At 42.3% G+C, this 15,442-nt stretch overlaps 1 protein-coding gene across 1 annotated transcript in view; it reads left to right on the forward strand.

Annotated features, from left to right (window-relative positions):
• stag1a (stromal antigen 1a) overlaps positions 1-15,371 on the forward strand; it is a 47,607-nt gene extending 32,236 nt beyond the window's left edge. The window contains exons 4-32 of the mRNA XM_044374880.1: positions 177-332; positions 521-617; positions 713-789; positions 2,004-2,208; positions 2,370-2,521; positions 2,684-2,757; positions 3,007-3,130; positions 3,337-3,435; positions 3,567-3,646; positions 4,061-4,168; positions 4,337-4,451; positions 4,906-5,023; positions 5,224-5,327; positions 5,716-5,808; positions 6,173-6,466; positions 7,166-7,236; positions 7,395-7,563; positions 8,566-8,658; positions 9,317-9,491; positions 9,622-9,761; positions 10,379-10,480; positions 10,592-10,740; positions 11,666-11,794; positions 11,918-12,120; positions 12,222-12,390; positions 12,536-12,652; positions 12,760-12,874; positions 12,999-13,079; positions 13,679-15,371. Of these exons, the coding sequence (XP_044230815.1) occupies positions 177-332; positions 521-617; positions 713-789; positions 2,004-2,208; positions 2,370-2,521; positions 2,684-2,757; positions 3,007-3,130; positions 3,337-3,435; positions 3,567-3,646; positions 4,061-4,168; positions 4,337-4,451; positions 4,906-5,023; positions 5,224-5,327; positions 5,716-5,808; positions 6,173-6,466; positions 7,166-7,236; positions 7,395-7,563; positions 8,566-8,658; positions 9,317-9,491; positions 9,622-9,761; positions 10,379-10,480; positions 10,592-10,740; positions 11,666-11,794; positions 11,918-12,120; positions 12,222-12,390; positions 12,536-12,652; positions 12,760-12,874; positions 12,999-13,079; positions 13,679-13,702 (3,633 nt within the window). The 3' untranslated portion in view covers positions 13,703-15,371. The remainder of the gene's footprint in view (positions 1-176; positions 333-520; positions 618-712; positions 790-2,003; positions 2,209-2,369; positions 2,522-2,683; positions 2,758-3,006; positions 3,131-3,336; positions 3,436-3,566; positions 3,647-4,060; positions 4,169-4,336; positions 4,452-4,905; positions 5,024-5,223; positions 5,328-5,715; positions 5,809-6,172; positions 6,467-7,165; positions 7,237-7,394; positions 7,564-8,565; positions 8,659-9,316; positions 9,492-9,621; positions 9,762-10,378; positions 10,481-10,591; positions 10,741-11,665; positions 11,795-11,917; positions 12,121-12,221; positions 12,391-12,535; positions 12,653-12,759; positions 12,875-12,998; positions 13,080-13,678) is intronic.
• The last annotated feature ends 71 nt before the right edge of the window (positions 15,372-15,442 follow it).

The raw sequence follows: 15,442 nt of genomic DNA on the forward strand, positions 1-15,442 counted from the left end.
ATCTGAGTCACATATGAGCAAAAGATTTGGGCTACTTTTGCCTGCAGTCTGAATGTAGCCTGAGTTTTTGTTTGTGTTGATTTGCGTACCTGTTTGTCTATTTGAGTAAGAGTTGCTTTTTGAGCATGATTGTTTGTGTTCTTCTCTGTCTAATCAATACATCTCCCTCCCTCCAGACGTCCAATAAGAAGCCTCGGAAGTCGCCGACAGACAAGACTGTCGGCGTAGCCAGAGGGCGAGGGAAAGCCAACGGTGTGGCTCAACATAATGGAGACGGCGGAGACCCCGTCACCCTGTTCGAAGTGGTCAAACTGGGCAAGAGCGCCATGCAGGTGGGTACACGTAGGCACAAGATAGTGTCATACTGAAAACCTAAATTACTAGAGCTTTAAAATAAAATCTGAGCAGCATTCTGATTGAATCAAACATGTGGGTGTTTTGTTAGAATATGTGAATTTCAAGTTTACATGTGTTGGACATATTTTAAAACTTGTGCTTGTGTGTTTGTGTGTGTGTATAGTCTGTGGTGGATGAGTGGATCGAGTCGTATAAACAGGACAGAGATTTGGCTCTGCTGGACCTCATCAATTTTTTCATCCAGTGCTCAGGGTGCAAAGGTAAGACTATTGCAACTTTACTGAAATATCGTGATCCGTGTGCTTGTGTCAGACAACTGAAATAACGAATCTGACTCTTATTTAATCCTCACCAGGCACTGTGAGGATTGAGATGTTCAGGAACATGCAGAACGCCGAGATCATCCGCAAGATGACCGAGGAGTTTGATGAGGTAACCGTGTGCTGCTGCAAATATACATGGCCTTTCAGTTGAAGCTGTGTGTGCTCTTCTCAGGTTTTGATTATAGCAGAAATAATGCTTCAGTGCTCAAAACAGGCGGCTCAGATTAGTTTATTTTCACATCCAATGTAAGTTGGATATTTTTCAAGTTTGAACAGGGTGCACATCACACATTTCACACGAGTTTTCAGTTCTTTTACTTTTTTTTTTATTTACCAACTTCTAACCACAGGACACATTTTTGACATCACACAGCACAACAAGCAGAGGAGAGAATAACAAACAAATGGCAGTGGTTGAGCAGATGAAAGGACTGGTCTCCTTCACTGGTAACAAATATGACCAGAAAATCATAACAAGCAGCCAGAATTAGCAAAAGTGTCCGTGTTAATAAAAATCATGTCCCTAAGCATATAAACATCTGTGTAACTGCTATGACAGCCGCTGGTTTAATAACAGTGAATAATGCAGAAAAGAAGAAAAAGACCTGATATGATGGTCAAAATTATAATATGAACAGTCAACTTGAAGGTCAGATTTGAAAGAGGTATGAAATTGGTAGGCAAATAGTGGTCCATGGGCCTAATCTGGTCCCCCAACAAAAAATATTTGGCCAACAAAAGCTGAGCTTAAGCTAAGTTTTCCCTTTTTTACATGTCTTTTTATAAATCCATAGTAGATAACACTGTAAACATAAGGCTCAATAAATATGACCTTATAACATCTTAAAAACAGCAAAAATACATAATATAATTTGGCCTTTCTGAGTCATTTTTTGCCAAATGAATGTTAATATAAGCTGCTGTAACTCTGTGACCCTTCATTTACTACTAATAATTACGACATCTGCCTTCAGACACAACCTAAAACTGTTTTATAAATCAATTTTATTCTTGAATTAATTAAAAGAAATAAACAAACAAAACATATTAAAAACATCTCAGGTTGTTCTTGCCCACAGTGGAACCTAATTTCTGACCCTGTAGGGTTTGTCTGCAGGCTGAGCAGAAGAAGACCAGTATTTCTTTGAATTAACTGTGACACTGAAGTGCACAATGGGATAGTCTCTTACATTTACCATCTGCAAGAAAATATTCATCAAATGTCTTGTGCAAAAACACTTCAGTGGGAGGGTTTGCTAGCCAGCACCGAGGTCCTTTGAAGGTCCGTCTCTCTGATCACTACTTGTATGTTTTTCTCAACAGGACAGCGGCGATTATCCTCTCACCATGCCGGGGCCGATGTGGAAAAAGTTCCGCTACAACTTCTGCGAGTTCATCAGCGTTTTGATCCGCCAGTGTCAGTACAGCATCATCTACGACGAGTACATGATGGACACTGTGATCTCCCTCCTCACGGGGCTGTCTGACTCTCAAGTCCGAGCCTTCAGACACACGTCCACACTAGCAGGTAAACGGCACCTATTTGATGAGTCCGTTTTATCATTAAAATTACAACAAGACATGTGTTTGTACAGCACTTTGCAAAAACTTTATTTCTCATGAGCTGCAGTCTGAGGCTTTTGTATTTATCCCTGAGCCTTATGCGTGCATGTGTTTGCCTCCGCATAGCGATGAAGCTCATGACAGCGCTGGTGAACGTGGCGCTGAACCTGAGCATTCACCAGGACAACACCCAGAGACAGTACGAGGCCGAGAGGAACAAGATAGCTGGCAAAAGAGCCAACGAGAAGCTGGAACTGCTGCTACAGAAAAGGAAGGAGGTTAGCTAGTGTTTATGTGACTTTGCAACTATAATAACGAGGAATAACGGCTGTGATCACTGTAAAGCTTGTAGCTATACTGCGCTGTATCACACAGTGTTTGTCAAATGTCTTTTGAAATTGCAGTCTTGTCTGTATCTGTGTTTTTTTTTGTCTGTGCAGCTTCAGGAAAACCAAGATGAGATCGAGAATATGATGAACTCCATCTTCAAAGGCATTTTCGTTCATCGCTACAGGTACAATTCCCGCCTGTTGACGTCTATGCTGCCATCATTATTTAAAATCTGTTCAAAGATAATGTTGCTTCAGCTGGTTGTAATGATACTTAACAGCAGCCTACTGTCAGTTGTAATGATAACAGTGACCACAAACATGTCAATAACAGTCAAATACAACTAGAGTTTCTCAATTGTCGCCTGTCTTAGCAGCTCAGAGCCGTTGTGGTCATAAAAATGAAAGTGATGATCGTCCCTTTTGATTCACAGAGACGCAATCGCTGAGATCAGAGCCATCTGTATTGAGGAGATTGGAGTGTGGATGAAGATGTACAGCGATGCTTTCCTTAATGATAGTTACCTGAAATATGTCGGTTGGACACTACATGATAGGGTGAGTCAAACACACTTGTTTTGGGTGAAAATTCTTACTGCCTTGAGACTGGATTGAAGTTTTATTGATATATTAGTGCGCCACTACTGAATGAATTTAAAGGATCTGATGATATTTACACAAACCTTCAGCCTCCGGCCCACCAGGAACTGCTTTTCTTTGCGATGTTTGCTCAGCTTGAACTGTCTCTCCGTTTTTTTTTCCAGCAAGGAGAGGTGCGTCTGAAGTGTCTGAAGGCTCTGCAGAATCTGTACACAAACCGTGAATTGTTCCCCAAGCTAGAGCTTTTCACCAACCGCTTCAAGGTAACGCCAGCAAGAAAGAAAACAGAATCACGACTTACTTAAAAAAATTTTAAAAAAAAGATGTGACCACTAAAGAGAATTTTCTTATTGATCCCAGTTCTTTCCCTGTACAAATCTATCTGTTTTGACAGGATCGTATAGTATCAATGACACTGGATAAGGAGTACGATGTGGCTGTGGAGGCCATCAGACTGGTCACGCTCATCCTGCAGTGAGTAGCTTTGATATTCTTTGATATTCATTCTGTTCATTATCACAGAAGCGTCAAGTTATCAAAAACAAACGTTTGTCAAAATTTTGACAAGACCCACAAATATCCTGGATAGGTAGTTCTTTGTGAAACTGAGCACTCAGATCGCTCTTTCAGGGGAATCCTTTGATGCTTAATACATTTAGTACCACTTTAAGTTTTTCAGATGAACTCATACTTAATTTGATTCGGTGTCACCATTAAAAAGCAACAATTTCCATCCTTAATCACAATTTACACACAGTTTAAAGCTAAACTTAAAGCTACACTGTCATTTCGATTCTCTTACTCCTTATTAATTTTTACTGAGGAACCAATAAGAGCGACTTTGAAATCTATGTGTTGAGTGTAACCAGTTTTGACTGTTTGCTCTAGGGGCAGTGAAGACGCTTTGTCCAATGAGGACTGTGAGAATGTTTACCACCTGGTTTACTCTGCCCACCGGCCAGTCGCTGTTGCTGCTGGAGAATTCCTGCACAGGAAGTGAGTCCATCCTGAAGTCTTTTCTATATGATCTTAAAATGATTTTGACCTGAAATAATGTTTCAGTTGTATCGTATTTGCCGTCTAATTTTGGTGTACACACTCTCTCCTTCTGTCTATTCCTCTTTTCTACATTTCCCTCCTGATTTCTCATTCTCTGTCCGTCAGATTGTTCAGTCGTCATGACCCCCAGGCAGAAGAAGCGCTGGCTAAGCGCAGAGGGAGAAGCAGTCCCAACGGAAATCTCATCCGCATGCTGGTGCTCTTCTTTCTGGAGAGCGAGGTAACACTCACACACATCATCACTGACACTACACGCAAGCAACACAAATTGTAAAGGTACTTAATATTTAAAGTTGAATTGTTTGATGTTTTTAAATAATATATCATTATTTGTATGTGTATCGAGTGTGTTAAACCCTGAAATTGGCACATGTACATCATTGGAGGGACTCTCTTTGTGGCTATTGAGAGAGATTTATGATCAGGGCGCCCACTCCTGGCGCCAATAAAGGAACTAGTATCCTGTTATATTGGCACATTAAAGTTAATAATATCTAATATTTGAGTTACTTGATTGGTTAGTGACCTTTCACTGTCCTAGATGTGAAATGTCACGATGAGATGAGACATTTATTGATTCAGCAAAAGTGATTTTTAGCCACAAGTTTTCACACAGTGCCCCCAAAACCTGCACACGTGTACTAAGTTTGGTTCTGTGGTGTTTGTGTGTGTAGCTCCACGAGCATGCAGCCTATCTGGTGGACTCATTATGGGAAAGTTCTCAGGAGCTGCTGAAAGACTGGGAGTGTATGGCTGAACTTCTGCTGGAGGAGCCTGTACAGGGAGAGGAGTGTAAGACACACACACACACTGTTCTCAGTCTGTCTTTAAGTCTATGAAATGAAAAAGAGATGATGCAATGATATTTCATTCCTTGAAACTCCCTCTTGGTCTCTTTTAGTCTTTCAATCTCTTCCTGACCTTTACTGACAACCTGACTCTCCCTTCTGTGTGTCTGTCTTCTTTGCTCCTCTTCATCTGTCTGTCTGCAGTGTTGTCAGACAGACAGGAGAGCGCGCTGATAGAGTTGATGGTTTGCACCATCCGGCAGGCAGCAGAGGCACACCCACCTGTTGGCAGAGGCACCGGCAAACGGGTAGGTCACATACACCTCGGCCGCTCTTTCAGTGTTCAGTTTGAGTTGCATAAGAGGTTAGTAGAAGGTGAGACGGGTAAGATGAGATGCCAAGTGAAAATACTTGCAAACAGAAGCCTTGAGCAATATTTGAAAACGTGTTTCCTTTTTCGTGCTTTTTTAAAGTTCTCTCGTATCTGTGTGTGATCAAGAAGCAAAGTGGGGACACAGATTGCAAAAGCAGAATTTTCCTACACCTGAATAACACATCATATCATCATTAAACCCTTTCTGGTCGTGTTGAGAGGACAGAACTTTCCATTTTGTTTAATTTTTAACACCTTTCCTGCCTATTTTTTACACCCCTAATTCACTTGACCCTAAGTTTTGTGTCTGTGTGTGTGTCCAGGTGCTGACAGCAAAGGAAAGGAAGACGCAGATAGATGATAAGAACAAACTGACAGAGCACTTCATCATGGCTCTGCCCATGTTGTTGTCCAAGGTAAGACCTTTGACGAGCTGTAGCCTGCAGCTCGCACAGGGCTGGCGACAGAGAGCCACTGATTAACAAATGGGCCGGGTGATCGATCTGTTTGTCGAAACGATCGATCGAGGTGTTACTTATGTAGTCTTGAGACGTGTTATTGAATGAGTGTCACTCTGGACAAGTGTGCTGGCTAAATACTTAAAATGTAAATGACCATTTGAGGAGCAGAAGCCAAATGTCAGGTGCAGATTGATGAGCTGATTTGTTAGGTTGTTTTCCTATTCTGTTCTTTTATTTTCAGCTTGTAACCTTTTTCTGGACGCTACATTTCCTGACTTCTTTATCTAATTCCTATCTCTCCATCTTCTTACTACTACAGTACCAGGTAGACTCAGAGAAGGTAGCCAACCTGCTCCAGATCCCCCAGTTCTTCGACCTGGACGTGTACAGCGCCGGGCGCATGGAGAAGCACCTGGACGCCTTGCTGAAACAGATCCGGCTGGTGGTGGAGAAGCACATCGAGATAGACGTGCTCGAGGCCTGCAGTAAGACCTACAGCATCCTCTGCTCCGAAGAATACACCATCATGAACCGCGTGGACATCGCTCGCTCGCAGCTCATCGACGAGATGAGCGACCGCTTCACGCACTCTGTCGAAGAGTTGCTGCAGGAGGTACGACGGACAAGGCGGCGGGCGCGGGTTCGGAAGGGATTGGTGAAAAAGGGTGTAATTGTGATGTGTGGTGTCTTCGAGGGAGGCTTTGTCTTTGAAATTCAGCCTCAAGCTGCAGGGGAAGGGGTGCAGACGAGTAGACGTAGGCAAGGTTTGAACTTCACACAACCACGTCTGTCACTGATCGTGTGAACTCTATGACTCTATGACTGTGTAGGACTTTGTCCCACCTTTGAGCTTAAAGAATAGGTTCACTATTTTTCAAGTCTGTCTTAAAACAATAGTCAGGAGTCCAAATGAGCATTGAAACAGGTTTTGCTTGTTGTGATCATTCCTCCTGTTCACACTGGACATTAGAAAATCCCTTCATAACACGTTTACAGTGTAAGCGATGGGGGACGAAATCCACTATCCTTGTTTTGAGCAAAACACTTTTAAAAAGTTTATCTGATGATAATATGAGGCTGCAGCTGTCTGAGCTAGTCAAATAAAGTGGATGTTTTCCACAGTTACAGTCTTCCCTCTCTGAGTCTCAACGGACAGGGTTTTCCTGTTCAGCTGCAGTGGAAGTGGAAACGCTTCAAAGGTTTAAATGTCTGCTCTGAGTTTGTATTTTTTTTGGGGGGGGACTCGAGTAAGCAGAAATAAAGTATATCAAGTCTAGTCCTTATGTACTAACAGGTGTTTGTTGTATTGCAGGCTGAGGAGGCTGATGATGACGACATCTACAACGTTTTATCTACTCTCAAGAGACTCACAGCCTTCCACAAGTAAGACACTTTCTTTACTTTTGACCTTTCGTTTATTATATCATCTATTATATATCAAACAGTAACAAACTCTGCAGTGCCAGTCGGCTTATGAGGTACAGTAAATTTGAATGAAAGCACATCTGTGAAGTCTATTTTCCTCTCGTCTCCTGCCTCAGCGCTCACGACTTGACGCGGTGGGACTTGTTCGGGAACTGCTACCGGCTGCTGAAGGCGGGCATCGAGCAGGGCTCCATGCCGGAGCAGATAGCCGTCCAGGCCCTGCAGTGCTCCCACTACTCCATCCTCTGGCAGCTGGTTAAGATCACAGAAGGGGCTCCCAGCAAGGTGCAGGACACACCCCCCACCGACAGAGCTTTAATACCTCACACTCAGAAACCATGTTGATACTCAGTCAGGGGTTCTCGGAGTTAAGTCTGAGCCTCTGCGGCCCACAGGGACAGGAGCTTATCTGTATTTCTGCAGAGTGGAGCGGCTTAAGTGTAAAAATCCATCTCACTACTGGACAAGATGCTGATCCCCGATTCAAGGGCTTACCCTCTATCTACTTCATTTAACACTTAAACACCACACTGGCATCAGGCCCCGAGGCTGACCCAAGCATCCATTATATGTCACTCTATTTTTCAGCGTTAACACAGACTTTTAAAGTTTAACTTATAGTCCTACAGAGTGAGTGATAGTCACACATTTGAAACAAGCAGCCACATTTTGTTTAGAATACAATCGATACCTCTTTTAACCTTAATGGTTATACATGACCTTATTTAAACTAGACAAGAGTGAGTCTCTGCTGCTTTCTTTTGCAGGATGTACACTATGTACTGGATCTTTTTGTTTTTTAAATCTGTTTATTCGATAGGAGCCATGTTTATTGATTGTAAATGAGCCTGAGTTAGCAAAGAACGAACATTTTCATTTGTTGTGCCTGGCCAGATGTTAAAAACGCACCCTAAAATAGAAAAACTAAAGCTACATAATTGGTAGTTTACAGCGGGGTGGGCAGACGGCGCATCAAGAATCAAAAAAATAAACAAAACGTAACCATTAGTCGATCAGTCTGCCATGTCCCACTGTGCTCTCTCTGCGCCCTTTGACAGACTCGACCTGCAGGAACACAACACATATTGATTCCTCTGCCTCAATTACATTAGTTGATGATAGATAAAAATCATTAAAGTTTGATGACTTCATTAGTGCAATTATCCGGGGCAAGACATTTAGCCTGAGTGATACTGCTATTTAATATCGATTTCTATTCAAATGCTCATTATTTGTGACACATGGCTAATGGCGTGTGTGTGTGTGTGTGTGTGTGTGTGTGTACAGGATGACCTGGTGGCTCTCAGGAGAGTAGTGAAGTCTTTCCTGGCTGTGTGCCAGCAGTGCCTGTCCAACGTCAACACGCCAGTCAAAGAGCAGGTAAGAAAAACAGCGTCTTCTGCTGACTGTGCACATTGTCATAACCGTCACAATGTCTGATACTGTATGTTGATGACAGCTCGATCGAAGGTATTTGTTTGGTAGATTATAGAAAACAGAGTGAAGAAAATAAATTGAATTGAAAAAAAAAAAAAACATTTTTAGGACTTGAAAAGTTTTGTTATTGTCCAAAAATGCGGGAAGAAAAATGGTTTCTGTCATTTTTCCATGTTGTGATTTCTGTTGTTTAGAAGAATAAGCTTCAAAGTCTAAGACTGATTATGGTCTGCTCGTGTGGCCCAGGCACAATCAAGAACCCTTAATATTTACAGTAACAGAAGCCAACTTCTGGAAGCACTAGAGGATTTCTAACTGTGCGGGAATCTCGTGTTTCATATAAGAATCTTCATTTATGGAGCACTTTTCAAAACCAATGTGTATGCGAGTATGTTTTAAGAGGAGATTTTAAAAGTGCAGCCTTTTTTCCTCATCTAGATCAGTTTATTTAGATTATCCAAAAGACTATTGATGATCATGGGTGGCCTTTTTTTTTTCCTTCCCCACAAAAAAAATCATTCCATTACCTCAACAAAACAAGGATGTTTTTTGGTAACATTTTCCATCAAACCATAACTCTTCATTTGTTTACTTTCCTCAGGCGTTCATGCTTCTCTGCGACCTGTTGATGATCTTCAGTCACCAGCTTGTCTCCGGCGGCAGGGAGGGCCTCCAGCCGCTGGTCTTCAACCCGGACAGCACCCTGCAGAACGAGCTGCTCAACTTCGTCCTGGACCACGTCTTCATCGACCAGGACGATGAGAGCCAGAGCATGGGTAAGAGAGATATTTTTTTACAAGCCCTGAGCACTCTAATAAAAATTAACAAAAGAAGAAATCAACAAAGTGCCCCTTTTCATTCAATATTTTCCTCTGTTTTTCCATTTCTCTATCTGTCTGCTCATAGAGGGAGACGAGGAAGACGAGGCCAACAAGATCGAGGCTCTCCACAAGAGGAGAAACCTGCTCGCTGCTTTCTGCAAACTCATCATCTACGACATCGTAGACATGCCCGCTGCTGCCGACATCTTCAAACACTACATGAAGGTGGCTGTTCATCTGTACTTGACATAAACCTTGATATGATCAACATATAATAATAATAATACGGCAATATGAAAAGGACATAAAAACTGGGGAACACAGTCAGGAAGGTAATGGGTTCAAAACAAGAACATGAGAAAGAACAGTCATTAAAATGGACAAAATGAAAAACAGAGAGAACCCTCAAGATAACTTTAAGTGGGTTAATCAACAGTCACAATCTTTAATCGTGATTCCAAATTACAGAACAGATGTTTTGCAGCAGTTTCAGTATCCTTAACAATATCTTTGATTTCCTAAATAAATGTGGAAATGAGACTGTGTTCTCCAGGGTGAAGCTGACTTATCTTGGGCAATCATATTCAGTTTAGAGTTAAGGTATAAAAGTGAACTATTAAGGCCACACTGATTATAATACAATGATATACAGGCAAAATAAACAAGGAGATTTAGAGGAAAAAAGTCAATTTTGCTCTAAAAAACAAAGTAGTGACAACCAAAGTTGAGATTTTTAATGTTTATTTACATCTGTTTAGGTTTTGTGTGAAATTGTCGGCTGAAAATTTCAGAGATCGAACATCAGGAATTCAACAAACTGACTGTTTTGTTTGTTTCTTCAGTACTATAATGATTACGGCGACATCATCAAAGAGACTCTGAGTAAAACCAGACAGACGGACAAGATCCTCTGCGCCAAGACACTCATCCTCAGTCTGCAGCAGGTGAGCCAGTGACACAGACTGTATACAAGATACATACACAGTGTAATTCTTTATGTGCACATCCACAAACTCTTTGTCAACGGGCTTGTGTGTGTGTGTGTTGTCTTGCAGCTGTTCAACGAGCTGCTGCAGGATCAGGGTCCCAACCTGGACCGAACATCATCTCATGTGAGCGGCATTAAGGAGTTGGCTCGGCGCTTCGCCCTCACCTTTGGCCTGGATCAGATCAAAACCAGAGAGGCTGTCGCCACGCTGCACAAGTACGATCATGAGCACTCTAGCCTGAAGGGGACACTTGATCAGGTTCACAGCTGTAATCAGGCAGGGAGGAAACCAACAAAACCACAGCTGATGTTTAAGTTCAAGTGGGATTAGAAAGGATAAACGTGAAAAATATGTAACTTCTTGGTAATGCTTACTTAAAATCGAAAAACAAAACTTAAGATTTGGAATTAGACTGAGTCATGCATGTTGAGGATAATATCTTTTAACACTTCTTAAAATTATTTGGCTAACTTGTTATCTTATCTTGTACTCTGGTACCAAAAGGGGCAGATAAACACCAAGTCTGACCACAAAAAAAAAACTGATTGCTATTCAAGATCGAGACTAAAATAGGAAATTAATATTTTACTGTTCTATCTTTAAAACTGAAGAGTTCCTTGAAAATGAACATGATGATCTATATCTATCTGTAAATCTGCTCAGTAAGGCCGTATCCAGACTAAATCAGGTGTTGCGGCACACCGCCGCAGGGTTGTGCGGAGGGGTGTGGGCGTGTTTATTTGTGCTCTAGAACATAACCGCTGTGAAACAATATATAACATTTTATTGATCTGATTCACCGGCTTTCTCGCTACCACCACTCCGTCTCTTTATTCACTCTCTAGCTCACTTGACCACAGTTGCTCTCTCTCTCTCTTGCTTGCTGTTGGTCTCAGTTTTCTCTCTCTTTCTTTTTCTCTCATCTTTTTTTAAAATCATCCAAACCAGGAGTTTGTCTTTAATGTATAAAAAATGTTCTGTTAGCAAGTCAGAAAAAATCTTTTCATGTCACTTTTGATGTCTTTGTCACTCACTCTGTCATTCTTTTTCATTCCCCTTTTTCTCACTATGTCTTTGATGTTTCCTCACTCTCTCTCTCTCTCTCTCTGTCTTGCTCTCTCTCTCTCTCTCTCGTGTCAGGGATGGAATAGAGTTTGCATTTAAGTACCAGAATCCTCGAGGTCCAGAGTTTCCTCCGATCAACCTGGCTTTCCTAGAGGTCTTGAGTGAATTCTCCTCCAAACTAATCCGCCAAGACAAAAAGACAGTGTAAGTACTCCCTTCTATCTTTATTCCTTTTGCAAAACTCAATCTGTCACCTCAAACTTTTATCTTGTAATTTCACGCTAAACGAATTCTAATTAAATCCTAAAATGCCACACGTCTCCTCAGCCATTCGTACCTGGAGAAGTTCATGTCAGAGTCGATGTCGGAGCGTCGGGAGGACGTGTGGCTCCCGCTGATCTCCTACAGGAACAGCCTGCTGACGGGAGGAGACGAGGACCACATGTCTGTCACATCGGGCTCCAGTAGCAAGACCGGCTCAGTCCGCAGCAAGAAGGGACGACCGCCACTACACAAGAAACGCATCGAGGGTGAGCACGTGCTGAGATTTTTGTCTGGGTTTGCTTAGCTGCACTGATTCTGTTACAGGAAAAATGACATTGTGAACTTTCTTTTGTGTTTTCATTTTCAGAGGAGAGTAGTGTGGAGGGCTCATGGCTGATGCGGAATGACACCTTACAGACACCGGGGGCGCTGCAGACTCCTCAGCTCACCTCAACAGTCCTCCGAGAGAACAGACCAGCTGAACACTTGCCAGACCCCGACTCAGAACCCGGATCAGAGAACGATTTCGTACACAAGTCAGTGCACGCACGTACAGCACAGTGCTCTACATACACACGTTTACATATTGAACTGATTGTAGGAAGTCAGCGTTTTATGTAAAGGGAAGAACATAGAATTAATATAAAAGCAGAGTGTGTTGACCGCCCTGTTTGTCTTCAGTCCTCAGATGCAGATGTCATGGCTCGGCCAGCAGAAGATGGACGAGGTGAGCAGGAAGGACCGGACGGCCTTGAACTACATCAAGTCACGCAGCAATCAGGGCGTCCGGCAGACTGTGTAAGTGTGTGTTTGAGCTTCGATTCTGGCAAATCACCTGAAATCGGATGATCGTATTTGATGTCAGTCTTTAGAAGTTATTACATGAAATCTGTCTTCGCCCCCAGGCGCGGGCTGATGGAGGATGACGCAGAGCCGATCTTCGAAGACGTGATGATGTCATCGCGGGGCCAGCTGGAGGACATGAATGAGGAGTTTGAAGACACTATGGTGATCGACCTGGTCAGTAACATCACTTTCTCTCATTGAACTTTAGTCGTGAAATTCCAGACCCCGTTTCTTTTGTCTGAGTTTCTTCTTCTTCTTCTTTATTAAATGTCTTACTTTGGGGTTTTTGCTGCACTAGCCGCCATCAAGGAACAGACGTGAAAGAGCAGAATTAAGACCAGACTTCTTTGACTCTGCAGCGATGATTGAGGACGAGTCGGTAAGTAAAACGTTTGAGTCATTTAGTTGATGTATGGAAGTAGAGTTGAAACGATAAATTTATCAGCAAAAAATGATTGGCAACTTTTTTGATAACTGATTAATAGATTGTAATTTTTAAGCAAAACGTATCTGCTTCCAGCCTCTAAAATGGTCATATTTTCTGTTCTTTAGCCTTTTATGACAGTAATCTTGAATATCTTCAGGTTTTGAACCGTTGGTTGGACAAAACAAGAAAGATGAAGACGCCACATTGACCTCTGGGAACTATTTTCTGACATTTTGTTGAAATGTTTTATTGCGAAAATAATCTGCAGTCTGTTCTTCTATTTATTTAGTTTGCTATAGGTTTAAAATATAAATAAACAGGGGAAATAATATTGAAAATTAGTATTAAAACATTAGTTGCAGCCTTGTATGTAAATCATTAATATCAAATTATATACAGTATGTTAATGAATGTTTAAAGCCACTCTGAGTAGAATTTGGACAACTTGACTTTAGGGCCCCCTAGTGGTTTTATGAAAAAAGACACTGCAGCCGCTGAGGTCATTTTTGTGAGATTTTCTTAACAATTACTTCCTCTCTCCGCTGTTCCAGGGATTCAGCATGCCCATGTTCTGATCTGAGAAGAGGCAAACGATCCTAAGATCAGGATCCAAATCAGGAGTTAAACAGAAGAGAGGTTTTGGGCCGTCTAACCCAGATCACCTGCCAATCACACTCTTAAGAAGAAGAAAAAAAACATTGTCGAAGTACTTTTCTCTTTCTATAAGACATGATGGAAGGATGTTTGTCAAGTGGATCCGCTGACGGATCCCGCATCGGCCGGAAGTGTCGAGTGAGGATCCGCTCCTGTTCTTTCAGGTGGGCCGGAGGATCCAGAGTCTAGTCCAGATTATTCAAGAGCTTCATCCTGCTCCTCCTCTTCTTCTTCCTCCTCCTCCTCCTCTTCCTCCTCCTCCTCCTCCTCCTCCTCAGCCTGTTGGTTTAGCTCTGATGGCGCTCTGGCTAAGTAATCCTGCAGCCCGGCCGACGAGTTTCCTGCAGTTTTTACGGTTCCCTGTTACACAGATGTACAGTTGTTTGGTTCCGCTCCCTATCAGCAGCACAGAGCAGCGTAACACTCTGTACAGCCCCCCCTCCCCACCCCCCCACCCCCTACTTTTGGTGTCGCACTTCGATCCGTCTGGTTAAATCCAACATAGAGAGGATCTCAACACTAAATGTTCTATATCTTTGCTCTTATTACGACCCACCAACCCCCCCCCCCCCCTCTCTCTCCTCTCTCTCTGTTTGCCATCTGAGTCCTTGTATGTGGTGGTGCTGCTGGTGTGTGATGTGTGTGTGTGTGTAAAGTGTTTGGTGATGATGGTGCAGTAGTCACACATGCACACAAGAGGTCAACAATTGTAGGCTGACTTTGGAGGATGTAACTGTCTTGTGTGTGTGTGTGCTGTCAAAAGCGAAGCGAGCGTTGTCATTTGACGGTGAAGCCGCACCCCCGACCTCGTACAAAAGCCCCGCCCCTTTCAGATCCCGGTTCTGCACACACACACACACACACACACACACACCCAAATAACAGCTTTTTGAAGTAAAAAAAAAAGTTTTAAAAAAAGACAATAAACATATTTTGAATTCTGTAGCTTTAGTACTAAAGTTTTAAATCAAGTGTGTTTTTGTTTTTGTCTGATGTTTGTACAGGTTTTTCTTGAATATGTATCTTGTTCGTTGCCAAATTGTGGCCTACATACTTATATTCCAGACCCCCCGCCCCCTCCCTACCCTCCCCACCCAACCTGTATCTCATATCTAATGGTTACTAAGCTCAGATTGTTGCTGTGGGATACAAGCTTTTAAGCGCTGTATGGTCTGATTGTAATCGTTTTCATGGTTCAGTATTTCAGCAGATTCTTTGTTGGGTTTGTTCATTTTACCGCTCAAATCAAGTTTTTACACTCGCAAACAGTGTTAACTGATCCAAGAAGTTAAAAGATTTGTTGTTCTCATCTTTCATATCCAGTGCAGTGATGGATCTTTATGTCTGACAGATTCGTTTGAATGTGGTTATGTGTCCAGCCATACATCTTTTATTCACCCACTGTTGGTTAATCAATCATTTACAACTTCTCCCATTGGCTGGCTCGGCAGTCCTCGTGTAAATATCAGAGACAATTGGATCTTTTCTGCAGTGCAGTAGACATCAGTTGCCCTAAAATGCTCTAAAAGCCTGTTTTTTTTTCTGTGAACCTAAATTCTTTTTAATAAAATAAAATCTGTAATCAATTTATGGACCGATGTTTGTGTGTGCCTTTGTTTTTTTTCCAACTTTTGTACTGTTTTCATAGTAGACTTTAACTG

This window comes from Thunnus albacares, chromosome 15 (assembly GCF_914725855.1).
Source record: "Thunnus albacares chromosome 15, fThuAlb1.1, whole genome shotgun sequence".
Classification (NCBI taxonomy): Eukaryota; Metazoa; Chordata; class Actinopteri; order Scombriformes; family Scombridae; genus Thunnus; species Thunnus albacares.